Consider the following 25,498-nt stretch of genomic DNA (forward strand, 5'->3'; position numbering starts at 1 on the left):
AGTAAAAAAAAATCCCACTGATTTCCAAGTAAATTGAAGCTACAATTAGAACATAATTAAAATCATGTAGCACTTGGTAGCAGCAGCACACGTGAGTTTGAATGCACAGTGATGTACCGCTGTCATTGGAGTAAACATCAAGAGGCCAAGGCAGAATTTTTTCCTTTTCCTTGGCAAGCCACAAAGTTTTTGTAGTTGGATCCAAACTTGCAGACATTTCTTAGCTAAAGAAAAAGCGTGAGGACTTCTCCTGGCATTTCTTTAGTTTATGATTTGAAGCTGTCATAGATGTAAGACTGCTGGACTTTGCTTCCCAGTCAGAAAACAGCAAATGAACCTTGTCATCAAAAAAGGGACCAGACCCTTTACTAAAAGAGATTAAGCTTAAAGCAGACACAATTAGTCTAAAGCTATTGGTTTCTTCAGTAATATTTAAACTGGATATATGTGCATGAAGGGGAGAGCTCCAGACATGCCATTTACAGGTACAACTTTGACTAGAAAATTTATTCTTTAGGCAGTTATACATTAACAGTGATTGCCAGTGCAAATTGCTAAAAGGTTCTCTTAGAAAGGTTTTATCTTGTTCATATTTCAAACAGTTTTATTAGTTAAGTTCAACTTGGAACAGATCTCAGTGGGTCTGTTCCAAAACTGTGGGACCTTCTCTGACATACAGGTTGGAGAGCACAGCGAGCCAAATCTACTCTGATTATCAGTCGTTCCGTAACAAGAAGCAAAGACCAATCCTTCTCCCCCAACAGCACTTCAAAGGCACTTTTAATCAGTAAGATAAAACAAACCTGATTTACAGGCTTCAAAACGGTAATTCAGCTTAAGAAATATACTATTTATTTATTTATATATATATATGTATATATATATAAAGATAAATACAAGGATTCAACATTTTGGCAAGACTTAGTTTGCAATGAGAACACCAAGTAAAACCTTCTTACATTGTTGTGAGATTTACCACAAAGACCCAAGGAGAAAGCACTTGACAGACTTTGGCTCACAGAATTCAAAGAAAGAACATCATTGATCGTGTTGCAGAAAGCCCGTGGCTTTTCATCTATCAGAGGAGTTATAATAGAGCCGGACTGGATCTCAGGCTGAGATCCCTACACCAGCTCCACTGCCACCACAGAACAATTTCAACACACTTAAGAACCACTTGAGTATCAGCCATGATAGAATACAGACAAAAGTTCATCTCTAAGTTTTCTTACCTTCCCTTACAGTGTCACCTCTTAAGTTCTTCAGAAGAAATCAGTCTATTTCTGATGTTGGTAGTTACCTTTATTTCTTTCAGGCTCTGGGATATTGGGTCTGTAACAGGTACTCCATAAAAAATGGAAACTGAAAAAGCAGCGCTATAGATCAAGGGAAAAAAAGGCAGTAACTTAAATTCTCTTCTAATCTAATATGAGCAAACAATGAAAGATTGAGAAGCAGAAAAAAATGAAAGTGATTTACATATTCATTAACTAATTTGTATAATCAGAAGATTTAAAAGGTCATTACTGGAACACCTGCCTGTTAACAGATGTAGAAGACTGAAGGCCAAAGAACACAGTTTTTATAAAGATGTTGATGGATAAACAGTTGGCAGATCTACAGCTACCTGCTGGGGCAGCATTAGACTTTTTGGCTCAGGCTACCATCGTGGATAAAGTAAATCTTCTGGAATTCACATATCCATACTGACTTGCCTGTTGTAAAGCCTGACAGTTGTTTATTCAGGATTTGATTATTTTTAAATATCAACATTTCTGCTAAATATGCTTCTGTCTAGGAGTGAAATTTTATGCACTAAAAAGGTTACCAACTCCTACCACAGAAAGATGCCTGATAGATGGGGGTACAGCGCTATGCACAGATCCTAATCAAGAATAAAGAGCCTGTCTTAATTTAGCTAAATTTGCTAATTTCTGTGTCAGTGCCACTCTGTAACATTGGAGATCTCAATGAGCCATTTATATAGATACTAAATGCAAAGCATACTGCCACATTTTGAAGATAATTAAGTGTTAGATATCCAAGTTTAAGCTAGTCCCTGTATGGTCTTTACGGCCTTTGGCTGAATCATTTTCCTGGGGACACCTACTAGATCCACTTCTAAAATAGGTAAAAAAAAAAAAAAAAAAAAAAAAAAAACAAAAACACAAACAGTATTATGAACTTAGACACGTAATTTATAGATGCCTCAGTTAAGGCAAAATAACATTCTGCAATCAGCATTGTATGACTAGTTGTAGGAGAGCATCTGTTCACATTAAAAAGTTAGGTAACTGGCCTACATGTCTATGCTACCTGCAGTATTAATTTATAAAAATAGCCAAATGTACAGCAATTAAACTGGAAGGAAGCTCAGAAGATAATATAGTCCAACCTCCAGATCAGACAGGGTAATTTCAAAATTCTGTCATGTTCATCAAGGCCTTGTCAGTCAAGTTCTCCTCATCTCCAAGGAAGGATCTTCCACAGTCTTTCTGGTAAACCTGTTCCTGTTCCACTTTCAGTTTCTGTTCACTTTCATCCTTTTTTCTTTCATATGTCCAAGAAGTACTTTTCTTGCTGCAGTGTGTCTGCTGCCTTATGTTTTCTTGATGCGTACCTCTAAGCAGTCTTTTCTTAATCCTCCTCATGTAGAGGAAAACAGTAAGGTTGCTCTTCTGCACTTGCTGACGCTGATATATAGAATTAGTCCACTACAGGTGAAGGACTTTGTGCATGTCCAAGTTGAACTTTGAGATTTGTTGTTCCTTATGTCCAGCTTGTCAGGATTCCACTGAATCAGACAACCCTTCCCCTCAAAAATATCAACCACTGCCCCCACACGGGTGTCATCTGCCAACCGACTGAGGCAGCATTTCATTCCATTGCCCAGGCATTTAATTAAGATGTTAAGTAGCACTGGCAACAGCATCTGCCCTAAAAATTGCCACTAATCATCAGTATGACACTGTAGCACCCTTATTCTTCAAGTCTGATTGTCCAACCAGTTTTCCACCCTTCTTGTAGATCATCCATACAGCCCATCTCCCTCCAATTTGGTTACAAAAATACTACATAAGCCTTGGTGAAAAGTCCTGCGAAGAACAGAAAAAGTGACATCCTCTGCTCTCCCTTTTTTCACAACAGGAATGAAATGAGGTTGGTCAGGAAGAATTTGCCCCTAGTGAATACATGCTGGCAATACCCCATCGCTATTTTGTCCTTCATGTGTCTCAAAATGACTTCTGTAACATCTAGGAATAGGCTTTATAATTTTCTCCAGGTCTGAGGCTATGTGCTACCTCAAGGTATAAGAATATACAATTATTATTTGTTTTATAAAAACAAAAATACTTTTTTTTTTTTTTTTTTTTTTTACTTCCTCCCCATATGACAGTTTGATACAAAATAACCTCCTTATGAGTCTTTGAGAATCTTTACTACTACACGATTTCTATACACACTTTTGTACATTTTGCCTGCTTTAAATGTACAGAGTAACAGAAAATAGAACTCTTAATAAATTTACATAATCATATTATGCTTTTTAACACAGTTCATCTTCCTTCCTTTAATTTTCATGACAAAAGCTTCCATGTGGTCAAGGATTCAAAATTTCATCCAAAATTTTCAGAGATGATTCATACAGGATTCTGAAACTGCATAAAAGAATGAAAAACAGGATTAGACATGCTCATACTAAGATCAATCCTCACCTATTTGAGTCTAAGAGAAATCTAAGAGATTTCTTTGACAAGTTATTCCATATCTGCCTTTACAAAGTTAGTTTTGAAATAGTTGTTTTTCTTCAACTTACCCATTTTTCTACTGACCATTTCTAGCTCTACTGAAATCTAGAGAGAATCAGTTCAATTTACTACGTGAATTCAAGCACATTTTCAAATATTTAATCATCTGTATTTCATGTGTATTTAAAAGCACAACTAATTTTTTTCACAGCATTTTCACAACATTTTACATTTTTTAAAACATAGTCAAATCCTTTACTGCTAGTTTATAATAAGCTGTTTTTCAGTCTTCTACTTTTTTTCTTTCACCCTCATTCTTTGGTCTTTATAATTTTTCTTCTCAACTCAGTAATTTTTTTCCAAGCCTGAGCTTTCTGTCTTATCCTTATTAACTACATGCTTCAGCTGCTTGTAGATCCATCTTAGTCACTTTCTTACTCTTTTGTTTCACATTACTCCCTAAATGGTCTCAAAGGTCAGCTTTGAAATTTCCATTTGGAAGGCCCTTTTTATTTTCTTGCACCCCCAGAAATTGTCACTCACCGAGCCTTTGCAGGTGCATTCTCACACAACTTCTCCTAATACTGCTCTAAGACATCCTCAAAAGGCAGAACAACTGTGGTCTTCTGCCAAAATATTATTTTATTATTATTCCTCATAAAGCACTATAAACTTTATTCTTCATGTTATTTTTGTAGAAGATTCTGCCACCTGTATTTCTCTCTCTCTCTTTTTTTTTTTTTTTTTTTTTTAATTACAGTCCTATACCGATGGCCTGGAATAAGCAAGGTTAGTCAGACATTAATCATGCTGAGTTAGGGCATTCATCAAGGAGACACCAAGACTATAAATACAACAAGAAGCCGTATTTTCTTAACAGTGTATTTGATGCCAGGTCTTCCTGAATTCAGATTGCCATCGTTGTGTCACATACTCTTCCTCTATAATGCTAACAGTCTTCAAGCCATAATCAATCTCTACTGACAAAATAACATAGTGTACTAATTTTATAGCACATTTTAATAATTAGTTAGTTATTGTAATAATTAATAATTGTATATGACCACAGTGGTCATATACACGATGTTACTTTGTATAATTTTTATTTTATTACAATCTAAGGCTAACAGAATAATACTTCTGTAAAGTTGGTCCATTTATCAACACCACACTGGCCAAGCTGCAGACAATAAGCTATGATTCAGGATAACCGTAAGCCTCCCCAAACAAATTTAAGCTAATTTTACTAGGTACCACTACAGTGAACGTGCTGATAGGAGGCAGACAAGCCATACACAAAGTTATGTCACAAAACAATGCAAGAATCAGTATTTATAGATGCAATGAGAGCGCAATAAAGAGTTTTGGAAGCTACTTAAATGATAATATTAAGAAATATCTTTCAGCACGTCCATTAGCTCAGTTTAAATTCTAGTGCCTACCTACTAAGATGCTAAATACAGAATATCAAGAAAAAGGTGTTATTTTATAGCACGTTTGTTTCACAGAGCATGGAATACTTCTCTAGCCTCCAAATCACTGCACTGGAAGCTTTAGTAGCTTTTTTTTTTTTCTAGAAATAAATACTTGCATTTTATAAACTAAATTAATGTCTGTGGCATTACTCTTGAGGAAATTCTCTCAATATACAATATGCTGTCCAGAATTTTAAAGTGCGATGAGCAGCAACTTTAGACCCACAGGGCCTTTTTAAACTGCTAGCTCAGCTTGAAGAGGAAAGACTAAATTACAATGAAAAATTTTGCTTCTAAATTAGTATAACAACTCCTTGTTTAATGGCAGCATTTTAAGTACTCCACCGGACGGGAGTTTTACTTATTTATTTCGTTGCTAATATGTAATAGATGACTGCTACGTTAAATTTAAGATGCTGGCACAGAATGCCAAGTCTCTTGGGAAATTAAAGAATATCACTGTTTCGTGGTATACCTGGGTATTAAAAAGAAATAATCCATCAGAGTTGCTGTGAGGTAATGTATTCAGAAGTAAGAAGCAATAATACCTTAAAGTATGAATTAAAAACACAGTAATATGTTTTAGCATGCATCAGTGCAACATTGTGCCTTTCAAGATTATGGTCAAAGCAATTACCTGACATCTAACTTGCAGCATACCATAATTAACATTTAGGGGCTTGCTAAGTAGAGTGGAAAAAGACAAAGATAAAATCATTTACAAACAACAGTGCACATTTCAGACTGTATATAATCACCTTTTAGCTATACATTAGCACGCTAGTACTAGAGCACTAAAAATAAGTGTCTTCAGACAGTAGCAGCCCAGCCTGTCCCAGCAGAACACCTATCTGAGAAAGGCACTAATAATTAATCAAATTTAACACAAATACACTAATAATTAATCAAGGAAAATCTAATCATTAAAGAACTTCCTCTTAACCTTTTCCTACATGAATTGGGGAGAGAAGGGAGGAAAAAACCCACTAACCTCACAACATATTTGTGGGAGTTCTTGAATTCTATAATCCTCCCAAGATCAGAAACAATCACACAGCTCTGCAGAGTTTTGTTAGCATACTGTAATTCTGATTTGGGTTACAAATACTTCTCACCATCATGCTCATATTCCTAACCTTTTAATTTTATCTACAGCTATCTCTTGTTTTTGTATGATACAAAGGGAGTCATTCATATATCACAGAACTAAAGCACTGTGTAGCATCTTATGCTCTTCATCTGTCCCAGCTTGAAGGATGATTTGTCCCTGTTCACTGGGCAGAGATGTTCATATGGATCCACAAAGCAATTATCTGTGTTCTTACTGGAATTTATAGTCAGTAGTGCACTCAAGTGGTAGCAATTATTCATTTTAATACGCCTATTTATTTAATCATGTTAAGATTTGCTTTAAATTCTCAGCCACTGTCTTGATTAAAAGAATTGCATAACCGAATCATGATACTCTGCTGTTCACCTTTCTTTTCCAGATCATAATTATCATTTTTAAAAATATTCTGGTAGAACACTTGGCAACCCAGCACTAAATGACTCAACGAAAAAAAATAGTTTATTTTTGCTTGATTTTGTTTCTAAGCTAAGTCCCAACCAAAAGAGCTTTGTTCACAGCCCAGTAACTAATTAAAACAAGCCACCCAGGAAGCAGAGTCACTTTGATGAAGTTTTAGAAATCTAACTATGCAGTGATTATTTATCTACTTATTTATTTTTGTTTTCATCAATTTTATGTTACACAAACACAATGTCCTCTGCAGAAGTCACTCTTAAAATCTGGATAGCAATATTTCTGTTTTCTGGTTACTTAGGTCAGACAGAATAGGGAATAACGGGTTGACTTTTATTTATTTATTTATACTTCCTTTTTTTTTTTAATAAATCTATTTGTTTTGATTGCATATAACTGAGGTAGATCATATCACAAAACTTTCTGGTCTACTTCTTAAGATTATATATACAATTTAAAGAACTACATAACACCCCTTAGGCTCTGATATAATAGCAGATTTAAATGAGCAAGTAAGTGTTTTGTTAGCAAAAAAGCTACTGCTGTACTTCCTGCACTTCTGAATCACATCTAAATGCGTATTTACTGCACAGCCCTTTAAAAGTTCTACCACTGCCAGAACAAGGTAGTTGCAGCTGTTGGGCTTCTTGACAGAACTCAAGTGCAAATTCTAAGGATTTAAATAGAAAGAAATAGAGCCTATGTGGTCCCCTCAGTAAATCACCTGCTTTTTCATACAGTAGCTTCTCATAACTTTAATATTAACTTTAAATGAAGGACACAAGTTCAGTCACAGCAGAGCTGAGGAAGGTCTCTGTCTTGTCACAAAGCAACGTGCCTCAGGCCAATGATCCACCAGAAGAATGTGGTGTGTTTATGTTTGAAGGGCCATGCATGAAATGGTTAAATAAAATTATGAATTATTTATTGATTGATTGATTTCAACAGCCTCCTCCTGTTCAGGACCTGGTGCATTGCTAGCTCCTTTGGGTATGGATGAGTGTCCATAACCAATTTGGTTCTTTATCTAGTTATCCCTATACCAATTTGTTGAATATCTTGGAGAATTATTTTCCACAAAATAAGTTATCTGTTTTGTTATTCAAGAGTAGGAGAGAGAGAAAAAAACATTATGTAAAGAAATCAGTTATCCTTCCTGCAGCGTGCCTACCCTTCTCAGTTACTAACCCTACCAACCAGGAGACACAGGGAACTATAACTTAGTTTCTGAAGTACTTAAATATGTATTACATTATTTAAATTCCAGTAGTCTTTTCTTCACAGTCTGTTTGTGCTTCTTAACGTCTACACTGCATGTTTTCTATTTCCACAGGCAGTTCAATAAACAAGACAGAGATCAAATGTTAAAATTTTATTTTAGACTTGAACAATTCTGAAACATTTGAGGCTAAATTATTCATAATTGTCTGCCTGAGGCGGGTCTGCAATAAATGCTTGCAAATGCAACTTAGTCAATAACATTCAAGAAACCACCCAAAAAAATCATCCCAAAAAATCTAAAAGTCAACCACATGTAAAACAGAAATCTTAAAAATGACCAAAATAAAATCAACTGTGGAAAGGTTTGAAAGTCACTGTTATATTCACTTAAATGTTTAACATCTGCATATGTGTTCATCGATACACCTACTACCAAGAGCCATGAGAAAAATCTTCTACTAGTAAGAAACCTTAAATAGACTACTTGGTTTGTCCTACACCTGCTGCAAACAAAACTGAGTTTGAGTTCCGTGGTATAACAGGATGAAGTCATAATGCATTCAAATTAAATGCAAAAAAAATCTACCCTAAAATATGTAAAGATTACAATCACAGCAAATGTACTGGCAGGAAATTTAATACTGTGCTGAGCTCAATATCTCAAGATTTTTACTCACTATTTTAAACCTTGCAATCATTCAGAATGCTCCAACTGTATTACCTAAGTATAGAACACAGCCATTTACTGCAGAGAGGGTATAGGGGAGTTTAGTGTTCATTTCCCGTAGCACATTTACCTTTCTGTATTGCTAGATTCTTCTGTGGCAGTTTCCTTGTATGTTATCAGCTTTCTTTGAATGACAGGTGCAATATCCTTTAGAAGTGAAGCTCTGTGCTTACCTATTTGAAATATGATTATGTTGAAAAGTTGGACAAAAATAATGCTTTATCAAAAAATAAACTTGTGTATTTTCATAGACTATCTTTTTAACACTAAAGATTCTTCAATTAAAGATTAGATATGACATATATGACATCAGATTTTCACTGCTCTGGATTAATTACTGTGTGTTTCAGCAAACCAGAATAAGGAGATGGACCATATGAATTAGCAGATAAATGTATTTTTAAATTCACTGCAAAGATTGAAAGTCCTAAGCTTAACAACATCATGTACAAGTGATATGTCCTTAAATTCTTTAGAAAAATGGAAACTTAACAGGATGAGGAAAAGTGCCTGTTGAATTGTATAAGAACTTGGCTTTTAAAGAGCAGCATAGCAAAAAAAGAAAAATTATTGTACAAAAAGAGTTTGACTGACCTTTAATTATAATCACAATGCAGACCATAGCTGTAAGACTAAAAATCTCTTCAACTTCTTTGGAGAGAATGCATTCCATTAATTCATTTAAAAATGACCTAAAGAAAAAACAAAGGAAATATACTTAATAAATAATATTTCCTTCAAAACAGAACAGAAAACAACAAGCTTGTGACTACGTTACCCTGCCACCATAGCTTCAAAGATACCATGCAGGATAAAGGATATTTATTGGGTGACTGAAAACTGCATGCTTGCCCTAGAACTATAAGAATATTTGAGTTAGCAGAATGGTAAATTGTTTGGGAAGAAAAAGTTTGTACACAGAATAAGTTTTTATGAGAAATGAAGAGCTCGTGGAGTACTTTAGGAAGGATAATCTGAAAAAGGTACTAGATTTACTGGAATTTAACTTATGCAATTTGTAGTGAAGTTTCTAATTTCAATTTCTACTGAAGTTTAAAATATATTTATATGGCTCCAGTGTATTATTAGTAACAACTCATGCCCTTAAATCTATTTCTATTTGTAGCTTAATTAGAACCTGGAGTTCAGTTGATATTTTAGTCTAAAACATGTATGTCATAAAAACAAAATGGAAACGTTTCCAATTCAAGAAGAAGCACTGAAGAACATTTATAGCTGAATATAGCCCTGAAACACTTTCCAACTACATTTTAGATATCAAAAGCATGGACACACTAACAACTTTTCATTGTGAAGCTTGAGATAAATACTAACAATACAATCAAATGTTAAGATGCAAAAAAGCGTCTTAAGATCTTCACTTTTAGCAAGAGATGATAGTATTACCAGGGAACTTCAGTAATATTTGAGGAGAATATATTAAGAGAAATGAAAGAACGGAGTCAAGAAAGAGGTCTGTTTCTCTAGTCAAATGCAAGGGTGAACATTTTCAAGACAGTTTCAAATTTAATGGCTCTTCCTTTTAGCATTTCAGCACAATAGAGCCCTTAAGTATGTCATTAACAAAAGAACCAATCTCCACTAATGATTCAGTGAATAAAATTTTGAAGCAAAGTTTGAGCTTCTATAAAGATCAGAGAACGATGACACCACTTTAAGCTCTGAAATCAGTATTCATGAAGCTGCTGGTGTAATGTATAGCTTTATTGTATCATTGTGGAATAAACTGACCAAGTGTCAATTCCATTTCATATCACCCTTAAATTGCTGACTGATAGGATTCTGCCTGGAGTTTTCACTTTGTTACCACACTGCTTACTTTAGTAAACACAGTCTTTAGTTCCATGAAGGAACTTTATAATAGTATTAACCTGTAATAAGACTCACTGCAGAGACAGCACAGCTGCCTCCCCAGCACAGGAGTCACAAACTGCCTACCACCACAGGAGTCACAAGAGCCTACAAGCAGAGATAAAATAAGAATATTTCAGAACAAGAAGCTATTTCGGAATACACATATATAAGAGAGGTAAGTAATTGGTTCCTACACGGATAGTTTCCTACTAAAGAAAAGGACATTTGCTGAACTGTCAGATACTGCTAAGTGACAATATTATCACTGGTAGGAAGACTGAAATTAAAAGTTTTAAATTAAAATTTAAAATTTAAATTAAATGTAAGTGAAATTAAAAGTACACAAGACTGAGTCATTAGTAACTGAAAACATAACAGACACTGCGGAATCTGGTGCAAAACGATTGCTTGTCCACAAATTACAAGTTTGCATCAGATTCTGTAATGTTAAAGGCTTTTGCTTTGGACAAATTAATGGAGAAACATTTACCTGACCACATTAACTGTCTTCATAATTATGGTCATTAAACTGCTTGAAAGAGGTGGAAGGTCTGAAACAGTCTTTGGTATAGTTAAGTCTCTTTCACTGGAAGCCTAAAAAAAAGAAACAAATCAACTTCTGCAAATTAAGAACTATATGTTTGCAGAAAATATCCTGGCAAATCTATACTTCAGTGATTATGCTAACCAAGACATATCCTTAAATAATTAAAGAAACATTCACACGTATTCTTTGAGCACCCTTAAACCAAAAAACGCGTAGTCCAAATTAACAAAACGATTTTAAATTAGAAAGGCTAAAACTAAAACAAATAAACAGAATTTTTACCAAGGGAAATGTTTATTACTAATTACTATTTGTAAAGGCATAGCACACTAAACAGAAATTAATGTCTTTTTTGTCTCCAAGTTTAAGTATGCATACATCATTTCTAAATATAACCTAGATAACAGCGATTCCCTGATTCCCTGTGTTAGGTCTTTTTGGTATCAGGTTCTGAATAGTATGGCAATGGTAAAGTTTCCTGTTTGTTCCATACCAAAACACACAAAATCATTATCTGCAGTAGAAAAAACACACTTTCTGAATGCAGCTCTATTATTCTAACATTAAGTTTAAGAAGAAGTCAGTGTAAAAAAGAGTCAGCATTAACTTTACCTTTTGTAATGCATAATTTATCTCCGCTACTATTGCATCTAGGAGAGTAGAGAGCACACCTTGGTGAACTGCTGGGCAAGATGAACGCCAGTACTGGACTGCATATATGAATTCTCCAAGAGGCATTTGAATAGAGCGAATTAACTAAAACAGAAGAAAAACTGCTGTTTGAGATTGCTTGAGTATAATTAAAATATTTCAGCAAACTGTTTTCTGCAAAGTGCAGATCACACCTTGAAAGCTATTGTGGTATTTCATTCACCAGGTATCAGAGAGGAAATCAGCAATGCGTGGAAAGTTTGCTCATAAGTTTGAAAGAAACAAACAAAACAACAGTTGAACCAAAAAAGAACTTTTTTTCAGAAGTCCTGGAAAGCAGATCATCGTATTTGCCAGTTATCCACCTGTCTCACTACTATCTAGTCTCTGTTAAAAAAAATACAAGAAGCTAACTTTTCTGAGAAGATAGGACAGTCAGAAGAACTCTGGGACATGACCCGTATATTGAAGCTGATACAATTCAAGCTGAAACAAATAAATAATATAGGTATATTTTTTTCCCTCTGTCAAGATCATAACATATAGAATTAAATTCTTTGCTCTGGAATGAGAAAATTCATTTTAATTGCAGATAAGGTTATTAATCTACGAGTACTAGGGTAGTTCAAGAACAGTTGCAAGAGAATGTCTTGTTCTTTATTTTACTAGTTTTTCTGCTGCTACAAGACCAATAACAGTTTTAAGAAAAAAAAAAAAAAAAAAAAAACACACTGGAAATGAGGAAACCTAGAATAATATTAGAAAAAATAACCAAAAATCTAATTATATATTGAATGGGACAATAACCTCAAAGTAACCAAGTGTAACACCACTTCACATTTGAAGTAAAAAGTATGAATTCATCTAGAGGTAGGTAGAAAATTTTAAGCATAATACCTGAATCCCTTCTTCCAGCTGTTTCTTGAGTCTGCATGAGACACATTCTAAAATTTTCTGGAAGACAGTCTGTACAGCATGGAGAAGACTTTCCACTTCATGTGTCTCAGTGTTTTGAGTCAAAGAAGCTTCAGTAATTTCTTTTAGAACACAGAGTAACACTGGAGTACAAAAGCCACCTCTCTCTAGGGAAAGAGATGAATACAACAATATGAAAATTGTTATGAGATATTCTCCAGGTACAAGCTCAGAATGAAAACTCTGCTATATACCATAAACAGCGATAGTTTCCAAGTCTCGACAACACATATAGTTTCTGAGCACCTTTAGCTGAAATTTTCATACAGTTCAATCAATATTTCAAGTATAAACCCAGTGTCCCTTCCAAAAATTCTTGAAGCATGGAGATTAAGATTGTACATTTCTTCAGGAGCACTATTTTAGTGCTACAACGTTGTCTCCTAAGGCATACTGAGAATAAATTTTGTGATACACACAGAATCACAGAGTGGTTTGGGTTTGAAGGGATATTAAAGATCATCTAATTCCAACACCCTGCATTGGGCAGGGGCACGTCTCACCAGACCAGGCTGCCAAAAGCCCCATCCAGCCTGGCCTTTATTATTAACATTTATATAAAATATGTGTATGTATATAATTTGTATATCAAATAGCAGTAACTGAAATGTAACAGCAAGTAAGCAACATTAGTTATCAACAGTGTCCTGACTCTGGACTGCTTCTCTGCTTGTTTTCTGTTTTCTGAAAAGCTGCTGTTACTTCTGACATTGATTATTGATGCTAACATAATCTGTAAATACCATGTTTTGAGAAACAGACTCCAAAATGCAAATAGCAACAGTTCTGTTAATACAAAAAAAGTCATCTAAGCATGTATAGAGATGCTAACATTAGCACAAAATACCATACCTGTTTGTATAACTGCAAGTGCTATATCTAAAAGGTATGCTTGAAATTTAAAATTTCCAAGGCCAACCATTATTAGATCTTTACACACTGTCAGGTAGTCCTGGAAAAGAGATGCAAAAATGTATCAGAAAAGAAAAAAATATATATATGTTTAAAGCAACAGTTCAGTAGTAGTGAAAAGTAGTAAAAATATCAAATCAAAGGAATCATTTAATCATATTTTACATATTGAAATTAGATAAGGGATGGGATGGGGGAAAGTCTTCAAAGAAATCTTCACAGTACTAGCATTTTGTGAGACATTATATTAGATTAATACGTATAAACTCGTAGGTGTTTATCCATTTTCACTTTCACATTGCAGAAGAGAAAAAGTAATACGTGTATTAAGAATTCCTGCCTCACAGGACATCAGCTTTTCCTCGACAGAGGTAGTTCATAGCTCCACAGTCCAGCAGAATAAGCATCTGTCTATCCTTTCTTGAAGGTAAAAATACTACTTAGTGGACAAATATACTTAAAAATGCAAATGATGGGATCCAGTGGTAAATGCGCTACCACACAAGGTTATTATATAGGTATAAAAATCCTGATATATATTTTTATGTTCTGGGACACTCCTATGTATGGACAGGAATACAGAAGTAGCATCATCTTCATTTTTGACACCAGCTGTAACATGTAAAAGGTCAAATGCAGTGTATGAGAGCAGACCAGTGTTATTGTTAAAGAATCCATCCCTTTGTTTCTTGTTTCCATTTTTAACACAATCCTGTGTTCTCAACTAAATTTGAAAGTAACTCAGAGTAGGTGCACCAGATATGTTCTCAACCTTTGATAAGCAGGAGTTCCAAAGACTGTTCCAAACACTTTGCTCTTTCTTCTAAAGAAAAATGTTTCTCAAAAAGCAGTAAATCCTCTGTCTTTTTCACTCAGGCTTTAGATCAGAGGCACTGACACTGAGCATTTACCCAGACCTCTCTAACAATCTTGAATTGCAAAATTAAAAAGGGCATAGTAAAAGAGCATTTTCCTGCACAGACACACACATGTTACATGGTAAGACTAGAATACTAATGCAGACAGCATAGGGAATTTCTAACCAGTCTATGTTCAGGTTAGTTGAGTCACTCAAGGACACGGATTGCAATTAAAGTTAGTCCAAATCCTTCCCTTGATCAAAATCTGAAAAGAACCATAGCTCAATGGTAAAATCCACACTGGGTTAAGTAATACATCAGAGAAATATAACAGAAGACTATTCAAAACTAGCTTAAGCATTATCTTATCAAATGTTTTCTGTGAAGGGTAATTGAAGATAAGGGATACAGAACAATATTGTCAAGAGACAAAAAGCCTGTGGGATGATCCAAAACCCTTTCTTTGTCCCTAGGAACTAAAGGAACACTCTGATGGCTGTACTAAAGGAAAAAGGAAAATCTTGGCACCAAGAATAACCGAGTAACAATGGTTTGGTAAACCCACATGACACGAAGAGACATGCTGGAATGTCACAATATGGTCTCAACAAACGAGCAGTCTAAATACAGTGACCCTCCAATGAGTCCCTGCCCATGACAGCAAGTGCAAGATTTAGGAAGGAAGGAAAGAAACAAGCAAGCAAATATTATTAGATCTAAATCCTATCTCTCACAATCACACCACCTTCCTTGCCCTTTAAGTCATCTTCTGTTGTGATCCAAAAGCTCCACTTTATTATGCCACATAAAATTGCCACATATACAACTTATAAATCAAGCTGTTGCCAATCCAATAAGAGACCTCTAACCTGGATAATTAATTGAGAAACATTACTCTGTTTTGAAATGCCGTCCTCTTGATCAGTTGCTAACAAACAAGGTACAACTTGACTTTCTATCCAATCACCTGTCTCCTTCAGAATTGACAGGTAATCTTTTCCGTCTTCAGAAAACTGAAAAAAAATAAACAAAATACAATAGAAGTTTATCATTTTTCTAATTTCAATTCTTTTGGTATTTCCTTATACTGCCAGCTGTAACTCCAGCTACTGCGAAATGTTATTCTGAAAAGATATAACCATACCTTGTTTTGAAGATGAATACTCAACCTGCAACATAGGCTGAAGGCTCTTAAGGCAGTTGTTTGATTGCAGCCAACAGAACTTGCATCGGTTGCTTTCAGAATTGAGTCAAGAACTTCCTGAAATATTACAGTTTACATTAGATTTTCCAGAAAGTCCTTTCAAACGTTTATTCTCTTTTTCTCAACAGCTTTAAACAAAATATTTTCAAGTAAGAAAAAAAAAAAACAATAAAACGAAAAGGTATAATTTCACTTTCATTTTGCAACACTAGAATGGATTTTCAGACTATTCTGTACATTGTAAAAGTCAGGTCTCTTAAAAATGCTCAACACTAGATCACAAAAGTTGAAGACACCTAAAAACAATAAGGCAGTTAAAATCTGCCACCTATAAACAATTTTGAACTAATGTACTTCTAGTTTCAAATATTTGTCTGAAGCACAGATAAAAAGGAAAACCTTTTTATAAAGGAGAAGAAGGTAGAAGTGAAGCTTATTTATTTATTGTTGCAGAAGTTTAACTTGAGTAAGACAATATATGTTATGATATGAAGCACTCTTTTATAAGCATTCTTTAAAGGTACAATACCTTTGCAGCTCTCAAAATTTTGAAAAGCTGGCTCAGCTTCTTTTTAGGTGCAGAGAGTAGGCAACCACGATTAACAGGATGAGTCAGTAAATATTCAATGTAATCAAGCGCTAATTCTGGCTTTGATTCCTGTGTTACATGGATACGTACTCGCCGTTCAGATGTTTTAAGACTCTAAATGAGAATGAAGCACAAAACCAGTACAATGATGTTAGTATTTTAATTCTGAAGGAGGAAAATATAGCACTGAAGAAGCTCTTTCTTAAGAAAAAAAAAAAAGCACAATAAATTTATGTATTCTTGTAACTCCTTGATGTATGCACACCTTTCTTGGGGTTAACATGTCTGACAACCAATCACCGGCTAATTCCATAATGTGTCCCACTTGTCCCCAGTGACACACGCAGTCTATCAGGGTAGAGTATTTGCTTTCATCAGCTCCACTGTCAACATTTCTGAGTTTGGAGATCACACCACAGCTTAGAAGAAGGAAAGGAAAAAAAAAAAAAAAAAAAGAAAAAAGGAAAAAGGTATGTTAGTTTTACAGCCATTAGTGCAGAAATAACCCAAAGATAATCAATCAATATAATACCAAAAAAACATACCACGTAGATTTTACTAACTAACTCTGCAAATTTATTTAGTGGATTAATTTATAAACACGGTCATTCCACACGTCAGCTTGTGAAAAATTAACAAAAACAGTCAGCAAGAGAGTTTTTGTCATTCACATTTTGGATCGAAAGATAGTACCTGAAAGTAGGAATAGCAGCAGGGGGCATAAAGGATGCAAGAATAACCAACGGAGTCATGCAACGGTCATCCTACAATAAAAAAAAGTGTATGATATGATGTACGTGTTCTGTCATACATGGAAAATTAAAGAGTACTCATTATGATTAAATTATCTCAAACTGAAGATTTTATTCTTTCCATTATAAATGGAAGTGGAAAAAAAATCCTAACAACACATGGCTCACAGTCTGAAACTTCTGATTCATATTGTTGGAGATCAATTATCAACTATTTTATCATTTAGCTTTCCAACAACTATCAGAACAACCACCAAAAATTATGGCTCCATTAGACAATAAACCATTGCAAAAGAAATAACAGCTCTAGCTTACACTTTTCCAAGAAGCAGCTGTTATTTAATTTCACAATTATGATACCACCTAACTCTTCTCAAGTAACTAGTGCCTCAAACAAGTATTCATTCAAATCAGAAATTTTTTAAAGGCGACTGTAAAAAAAAAAAAAAAAAAAAAAAAAAAAAAGGTGCTTAAATAGTAATAGTAACGTAGAAATACACTACAGGTTGTTACAGCACATCATAATACAAAGTATAGACCACTACATAGTCTCGATTACATTACATAAAAGCCAGTCTATGTGAGAAACTTTTCAAAATAAAAATAGTGTATCTGTTGTCCAAACTTTATGAATACAATCAAATGAAATTATTACCTATTTAGACATTTGAAGAGCTGAAACCTTTTAAAGATGATTTTTAAAAATAATGTGTTAAAAAAAAAAATCTAGCTTTTCAGGAAAGAGACGTTTTGCCTCAATCAGTCTTTTAGAAAATAAGCCCCTGATGACGAGTCTTTTTGGATCCAAGCTGCTTACTCACATCAAAGTCAAGAAGTCCTATCCAGCTAAAGCTGGATATCTTGTCTGCTCATCAGTACCTATCAAGAGGGATGTTACATCCTCCAGCAGAAAAGATTTGTAACATCTTTGACAACTTCCAAATGCTTTCAGGGTAGAAAGATATTTGGTCTATCTGTACTGCAGAATATTATGTAGAAATGAACTGCTTTCCACTCCCTGATTATCTAAAACTGACTTGAATGTTGCTAAGTATAACAACCAGCATAACTCAGTAAACTTCACTGCAAAAGCCGTAAGCAAAAAAAAAACAAACACTTCCACTAGACCAGGCTTCCAAATGCACTACAGGATGATGATATAAGCCAATGTCAAAACATCCCAATCTTAAGAATAACACAAGAACAATTAAATCCATCAAGGAGACTTGCCTTAAATACTTTTAAATACTCAGGAAGTACCGAAGCAAATTTTCTGATGGCATAATCTTTGGCACCTTCATTGTGATCTAGTGCTTTGCGAATACTTCTCCAGAGAATTACTATAATCTCCAATAAACTGGCCATGCTTGCCACATCATTTACTGATAACACATCATTGAACATCTGAAATAAAAACACTCAAATGATGTTACCTATTACATACTAAAATACAAATTTGTTAAAATAACGTTTCAAAAACATTGAAAATCCTTGCATTCATTTCACAAAGGTGTGGTGTTTATTGCAAAATAGCAACTCCATGATTCATTCATAACCTCTAACTCCATTCATCTTACTACATTATTTTTGGGGAAAATATTTAATTGCAAAATCTAGCAAACTTATTTTAAATAGTGGAATTAAAGAAATATTCGAGTATGCGCCACATTCCGTCTATCTTATTCTACACACTTCACCAAGTTTCTGTTTTTGCAGGGCATGAAAACCCCATGATAGTGGTTTTCCCCTTCTAATTCCACAGATGTTCAATTGCTTTTCTTCAGATTTCTGTCATATCATTAACTGCCTATATCTGAAATTAAGCACCACAAAGATATCAAAACTTATCATAAAGTGGACTTTCTTACACTTATGCTCTCCTTCTCAGTTTCTTCATCTTCATCATCATCATCATGAAGACTCTCTTTTGTTGCTTTCTGGATGCAGGCATTTAAGCAGCGCCGAATTGTTAGCATCAGTTTAGCTACATTTAAGTATAAGAAGAATAAATGAGATCTCTACTATTCCTGAAGAACATTGTTAGTAAATGCTTCTAAGTACAATGCTAGGTTCTGAAAAGCAGGCAACAGAACCAGAAATAGCTGGAAAAAAAGATGTCAAATTTCCTGGTAAACAAAAATGGAAAAATGGACAAATGTTTTATATACTCAAATATAAAGAAATGGCAACATTATCACAAGGCTCTTTAATTTAATTGTTAAAAATGTCTACTCAAAAAAAAGTCAAATCAGGATCAGAGGAAGCTCCCACAACTCCTACGTTCATCTGGCAGAGCTATTAATTTAATGAATGATGTCTAAAACCCCATTTCTTCCAATGTACATTCCAATTATTTATAAAAGACACAGTAGCCAAACGATTGCACTACTTAATGCGGATCTCATCTTTAGATCTAAGTGAAAAGGTTATTCTTACTCTGGTGAAAGTATGACAAGCTGAAATACCATAACAGGGTATTTCAAAAGTACCCTACTACAGTAATATGATCAGTCAAGGGGCAATGGCTTTATTTTACCCAAGTCACCCCATGCTGACTACTTTGTTTTTATAGCACCAAAATTCATCTGAAACATTTTTTTTCCCAATCTTACTTGGTTCAATAACACTTTTATAAAATCTCTACAGTGCATATATTTGTCACAGAAAGCCTTAGAGTATCAGATTATCAGACATAAATATTTCTCACTTCTTATAGAAACTTCTACATAGAGATCTCAAATCCCCCGAGACATCAGCTATTTTACTTCACTGTTTTTGCATGATAAATATATATTGACTTAGACAGTTTTACGGTACATGGAAGGAGAAATGGAAAGAGACACCAAATAACAATATTGGTTATGCACACAGTACAACATCGAAGAGCAAAAACAAAAAGTTTACTGTAGAAAAGGCTTATGACAGTTGTCAGAGTTTATCGCTGGTGTCAAAAACACAAAGACATATGAAGTAATATACTAAACCCCAAAAGAGCTACCAACAATGCGTCAGTGTGAGGTAAGAAATTTTGAAAAGCAATTACATTGTGTGGTTTTGGTATTTCCAAATGGTTTGTGCCTTACCTATATTGGTGGGGGCAGTATATTCATAAGCATATTGATAGAACTTTCTAGCTGCTGCCGAATTCATCTGGATTAAAGTAACACAGCGCTCACACCACACATACTCAGGCTGGTTAATGGGGAAGAAAGAGTTGAATAAGAGGTTCACTATGCGTCGTGACACAGGCCGTGAATCAACTTCAAGGCGAGCCAGAAGATGCTCCATAGGACAGATTTTCCAAAACTTTAAAAAATGAGAAAATACGTTAAAGTAACTGGAAAAAGAAAAAGGAAAACAAAGTCACATTTATTGTAGTCTGCATCAAAATTCTCAACAAATATGAATAGCATTTACCTGAAAAGGTATTTTTAATTTTACCAAAATACCAGGATATACTTCAAGTCATGTAGTGCTTTAACAATGCTACTTTCTTGTTCTGATGCTCCTCTAAAACTCCTGGTACCTCTAATAGACAGTAAAATTCTAGTTCAGGCAATTCCAGCTCAACACAACTGAAAAGCTAATTGAATTTCACATATATAGGAAGGAATTATTTATTCTAAAAAGATATCACCACAAAAGATAATTATTTGTTGTTATATGTCATGTTTTGTATTTTCAGCATGGAACAAAGTAGGACCAAAGGACTTAAAAGTATGTCATGCTCCCTAGAAACCTGTATAAAGCAAGACCCTTTCCAAAAGGTATCCCAAATGTTCATTGCATCCCCACCATTAGCAGAGTTCTAGCTTATTTGTAAAGCAGTAATTGAAGGCTATGAAATTCAAAAAGAACAAACAACTTGTTATGCCAGCCATAACACTACTCACATTTGCCACTTTTGTGAAAATATCTTGAATTAGTTATGCTGTGCACTTCCACATAAAAAAAAAGCGACCCAAAAAACTCCCTAAAACCACAATTTAGGATTTCTTGGCATTGAAAAATATTATTATACTCTTGAGTAAAAATAGCTGCAGCAGCTAATTCCCTTGGGATTCCTAACTATGGGCATTTCTACTAAAATTACCATAAAAAGAAAGTGCTTGGAATACACACTGAAGTAACCTCAGGACTTCAGAGAGATGTACATTACAGGTTTTAAATAAACAGCAAGTCAGTGACAAAACAAACATTTACTGTTATTTTTTTAAATACATAAACCTGATCCCTTTTTCTTTTTTAGAAGACACGAGTTTTTTTACTATGTAAAAACAAAGCAGAGTGGATGGAAGTTTTCCAATATGCCTGAAGAACAAATAACAACTAAGAAAAAGTCCCTAATAATTTTACACCTGCAGTTGCAAATTATCTTTTTCCTCTGTGTTTTATGGTATATTCATAATAATTCAGGAAAGCCAAAAAGATTGTTTGCTTGAAATTTCACACTGAATGAGAAATAACTTTTAAACAAGAATTTCTTATATATTTAACAGAAGCACAAGACTTCCTTTCTGTGTTTTGAAAAGACTATACACAAATCAACAACATAAAAATTTTATTTAGTGCGTTTTTGAGATTGTATACAACTTAAAATTAAGCTTGTTCATATTTTATTATACAGGTAAAAAAAATACTATTTTACTATAAAAATAAAATCTGATTTTATGATCTGATAACTGATACTAATGGATCAAATCGTGACTGTAGATGTCAGTCCTTTAAATCCTACTTGGATCAGCAAGCTGACATTTTAAAAGCAAAGTCTGCAGACTTAAAATTCAGCACAAGTGCCAAGTGCCTGTGAGGTTACAGAGTGAAAGGGATATTTGAAAATAAATAAAACAATTATAAAAATGACATGTAATCAGATTAAGGGAATATACGCTTGTTGAGTACTTTAAGAATAAATAATAACATTATGGAAATCATGATTAAGATTTCAAAAACCTTTCAGAACTACAGTACTGTAATCAGTTGTTTCTGCTGATTCTGTGAATCAAGTGATATATCTTCCCCTACCGGTTAATTCACAGGCACAATCTCTGAGGTTCAATTTCACAGAGATGACTTCTGCCACTGTACATTTACATCCTTATTGTAAACCAAAGCCAGCATACAAAAAGCTGAAAACTCTATTCTGAAATGGCTTCCCCTTTATCCTGTGTTTTGGGCCTATTTGGGGAAATTTGGAAGGTACTGAGGTGGTCTAGTCTTAATATAATGTCTCTGAGGTCTTGTGATCAAAGCTGGAATGCACACATTTGGCAAGTAGGTGATTCTCATGTTCTGGGGGGATGTGTTTCTGGAGTATTGAAGCCTTAAAAAACAGACGGAGCATTTATTCAAAGGTTAATTCTGTCACGAACAACAGAGATTCATACACATGACTACAGCATGCATTTGCATAGAACAAGAGAGGCAATTCCTAATAACTAGGCTCAGCGAGAGACAAAACCATGATTAAAATAAAATATAAAATTGACTCTAGTAAACCATTAACAGCAGAGATTATTGCTCTATATAGTAAGAGTCCACGGCAGAACACAAAGTTGTTTAAAATCTCTATGAAAGGAAACAAAATGCTGGAGGACATGCCCACCCACAAAAGGCAAATAAAAATTATAAAAATAGGTAAATAAAAAGTAAGAAAGCAATTCAGTAAAGGCATCAAGCATTTTAGGTGAAAGAGTCCTGCCTTGAGCTAAGCAGCTGTGGCTGTTCTGACTGTCCTACCACGGCACGGCCACAAGAGGGCAGGGAAGACAAACTCCCTGAGAAAACAATATTGTGGAATTGTTGCAATACCACCGAGTAAAAAGTAGTAAGCACAGAGAAGTCTGCTGGACCTACTCCAAATAATAATAATCCAGAACAAGCGAAAAAAATGTGGGAGAGAAGAGAACAAGAGTTCACTTGGCTCAATCAAGAAGCCAACTTTTCCACCATGTCTACAAAATCTTTGCCACAGCGATATCCAGACACAGCATTATCACCTATGGTTATCTCATCCTAGAGGAACAACTGTAGAAAGCTTGCAAGTTCATCAGGAGCAGTCTCAATTAAAAAATAAATAAATAAATAAATAAATTTAAAAAACTATATATCATTTTTAAAGGATTCTTCATGAACACCATAATTTCAGTAGAATTCACAAAATCATTAATAAGAAGTACTTCCATACTACCACCTACATTTGGATCAAAATTTTTAAAATGGATGCTTTAAAACAGATTAATAGCAACAGAATCCACAAGTCTTAGAAATAAACTATCAGTTACATGCTTAATGATATAAGGAAGGGAAAACCTGAAATTAAGAGTGTTACTACATTAAATATGTATTTTTTTTCTTTCAATGCTAACTGCAGTAGTCTCAAAGGTACAATTATTGTTAAAATAAATACTTTGATTTTATTTTCTGTCTGCTACCTATGAAGCAACACTTATCCTACCTTAGCTGCCTTAGTAGCTTTGATTTTCAGCAGCATATCAACAAAGGCCACTCGCACTTTCTCTGAATTGTCATGAAGGCTGTGTTTAAGTGCTGGCAAGAGCTGCTCCAGTAATGGGTGACTTAGTTTGTTGTCCAAAGTTATCGGTAGGCACTGCAAGAAAAAATCATTATGCTAAATACAAATTTTAAAGAGTAGATTTACAAAAAAGATGTAGCTAAAAATTGCTGAACTGGACCACGACACTTCTAAGGTTAAATTATGCAGGGGCATCCTGTGCACGCATATTTTTCCTGTTGTATTCTTTCACAAAAGTTACATCAAATTTCCAGTGAACCATGTTCTGTGAGCTCACTTCAGGTGAAGCAGCTTCAGATCTATGCTGAGGCCATAGTCCTGCCTTCTAAGGACACAATGTCAAATACTTTCTGTGGCAGCAATAATAGCTCCCTAAACTCTGCTGATTTCAGATTAATAATTAGTCTTTATTTGCTGAGCTCCTTTTGACTCAGCACTTTGTTTATTCAGTATAGAGCTCTGCTGTAGTGGAGTAAGCGTGGATTAACACAAAGATAGCTCCAAATTAAAAATTAATTGACATGCACAAAATTTTAAGTGGAAATACAACTTAGGGAGTTTCTCTAGGGATATGTTAAAACTAGTGACGCAGAAATGTACCAGAACCCACCTGCATACTAAGCATAACTTCTAATAGCTAAAATGATGAAGTTACCAGGTCCAAACAACATACAAAGAATATCAGACTAGAAATGCGAAGTGATTGGGATTCATAAAGCCAGTCACCATTCTAGAAAACATTTTGTTTGTTCTTATTATGTGACTTATAAAACGTGCGCAGAATTTGCTTGTACTAGGAACTTTATTCCATCTGTCATTTTGCAGAATAAGCAGCATCCTTGACTAAAAGTGGCCTATCCTAGAAACCTTTGCTCCAGGTGAAATGTAGAAACGACAATCATGATTTTACATTTAGAAAAAAGACTTACTTTAAAAACAGAGCATCGAACATCAGCAGATGTTACATCACATGCCAGCTCTATAATTAGTTTTTTTAAAAGATCAGCAACAATTGGTGGAGGAATCATCTCCCAGTATTTGGATGTTATCTGACTAACTCCAAGTATCCCTGTAGAACGGACAACTGGATAAGGATCTTCTAAGAGATTCTGTAACAACCAAAAGAACAATGTGAGTACACGCATTATTGCAAATCCGCTGCTATATGACAGATTTTTTTTCTTTTTTACTTCTTTTCAGAAATATTTATTAATACAGTACTAAACTTCCATTGAATCCTTACTAAATAAATGTAAAGCACTCTCCATCAATCCTAGGTTAAATAAGGATCACCATCATTACTCACGCATCTAGTCTTTCAAGAGCATTCTTCATTCACAGGTTAATGAATAACAATGCCAAATATTTCCTTTTCAGAGTCAAAAATGGTGCAACGTTGTCTGTTGTCAACATATTACAGAAAATTAAAATATTAAGTCTATTTTTGTATTTTCTGTATCTCAGTATTTCCCTGTGAATACTATCCTAAAATTCCATACATTTTAATTTTATCAATGCTTAATTTTAGTTAGTTTTCAGCATTTCAGCTTAATTAAAACTTACAAAAAGTTCTTCAAATTGTTTCTGTATTTCGTTGTCCATCTCTTCAACATTAAAACTAGGATCACGAATAGGAAAAGCATCAATAAACAAAAATGCTGCATTTGATCGAACTTCTGAGTTTCTAGCCTGTTAGAATGAAGGAAAAAGTATATTTTTGGTAAGTACAGTATTACCAAATTATTAGTATTGAAAAGCATACCCTAGGAAATACGGCTCTCTAAACACTTCTGGCAATCACGTATTTCTAATGTAGTAGGCTGAAAAGATTAGCTTTTATATATATGGAAGAAGTTATAGTAACATGATTTTTTTGCACTTTACATTTCTACTCATTCAGT

General features: G+C 34.3%; 1 protein-coding gene across 1 annotated transcript in view; it reads right to left on the reverse strand.

The window, feature by feature from the left end:
• Nucleotides 1–2,156: 2,156 nt before the first annotated feature.
• NCAPG2 (non-SMC condensin II complex subunit G2) overlaps nucleotides 2,157–25,498 on the reverse strand; it is a 43,713-nt gene continuing 20,371 nt past the window's right edge. The window contains exons 11-28 of the mRNA XM_082754384.1: nucleotides 25,161–25,286; nucleotides 24,527–24,706; nucleotides 23,520–23,672; nucleotides 20,146–20,368; nucleotides 18,931–19,046; nucleotides 18,293–18,466; nucleotides 17,004–17,074; nucleotides 16,576–16,729; nucleotides 16,251–16,424; nucleotides 15,662–15,778; nucleotides 15,387–15,530; nucleotides 13,598–13,697; nucleotides 12,668–12,852; nucleotides 11,732–11,875; nucleotides 11,063–11,166; nucleotides 9,292–9,389; nucleotides 8,768–8,870; nucleotides 2,157–3,659 (exon numbers count right to left, since the gene is read on the reverse strand). Of these exons, the coding sequence (XP_082610510.1) occupies nucleotides 3,602–3,659; nucleotides 8,768–8,870; nucleotides 9,292–9,389; nucleotides 11,063–11,166; nucleotides 11,732–11,875; nucleotides 12,668–12,852; nucleotides 13,598–13,697; nucleotides 15,387–15,530; nucleotides 15,662–15,778; nucleotides 16,251–16,424; nucleotides 16,576–16,729; nucleotides 17,004–17,074; nucleotides 18,293–18,466; nucleotides 18,931–19,046; nucleotides 20,146–20,368; nucleotides 23,520–23,672; nucleotides 24,527–24,706; nucleotides 25,161–25,286 (2,424 nt within the window). The 3' untranslated portion in view covers nucleotides 2,157–3,601. The remainder of the gene's footprint in view (nucleotides 3,660–8,767; nucleotides 8,871–9,291; nucleotides 9,390–11,062; nucleotides 11,167–11,731; nucleotides 11,876–12,667; nucleotides 12,853–13,597; nucleotides 13,698–15,386; nucleotides 15,531–15,661; nucleotides 15,779–16,250; nucleotides 16,425–16,575; nucleotides 16,730–17,003; nucleotides 17,075–18,292; nucleotides 18,467–18,930; nucleotides 19,047–20,145; nucleotides 20,369–23,519; nucleotides 23,673–24,526; nucleotides 24,707–25,160; nucleotides 25,287–25,498) is intronic.

Source organism: Aythya marila (assembly GCF_965140915.1).
Source record: "Aythya marila genome assembly, chromosome: 2".
Classification (NCBI taxonomy): Eukaryota; Metazoa; Chordata; class Aves; order Anseriformes; family Anatidae; genus Aythya; species Aythya marila.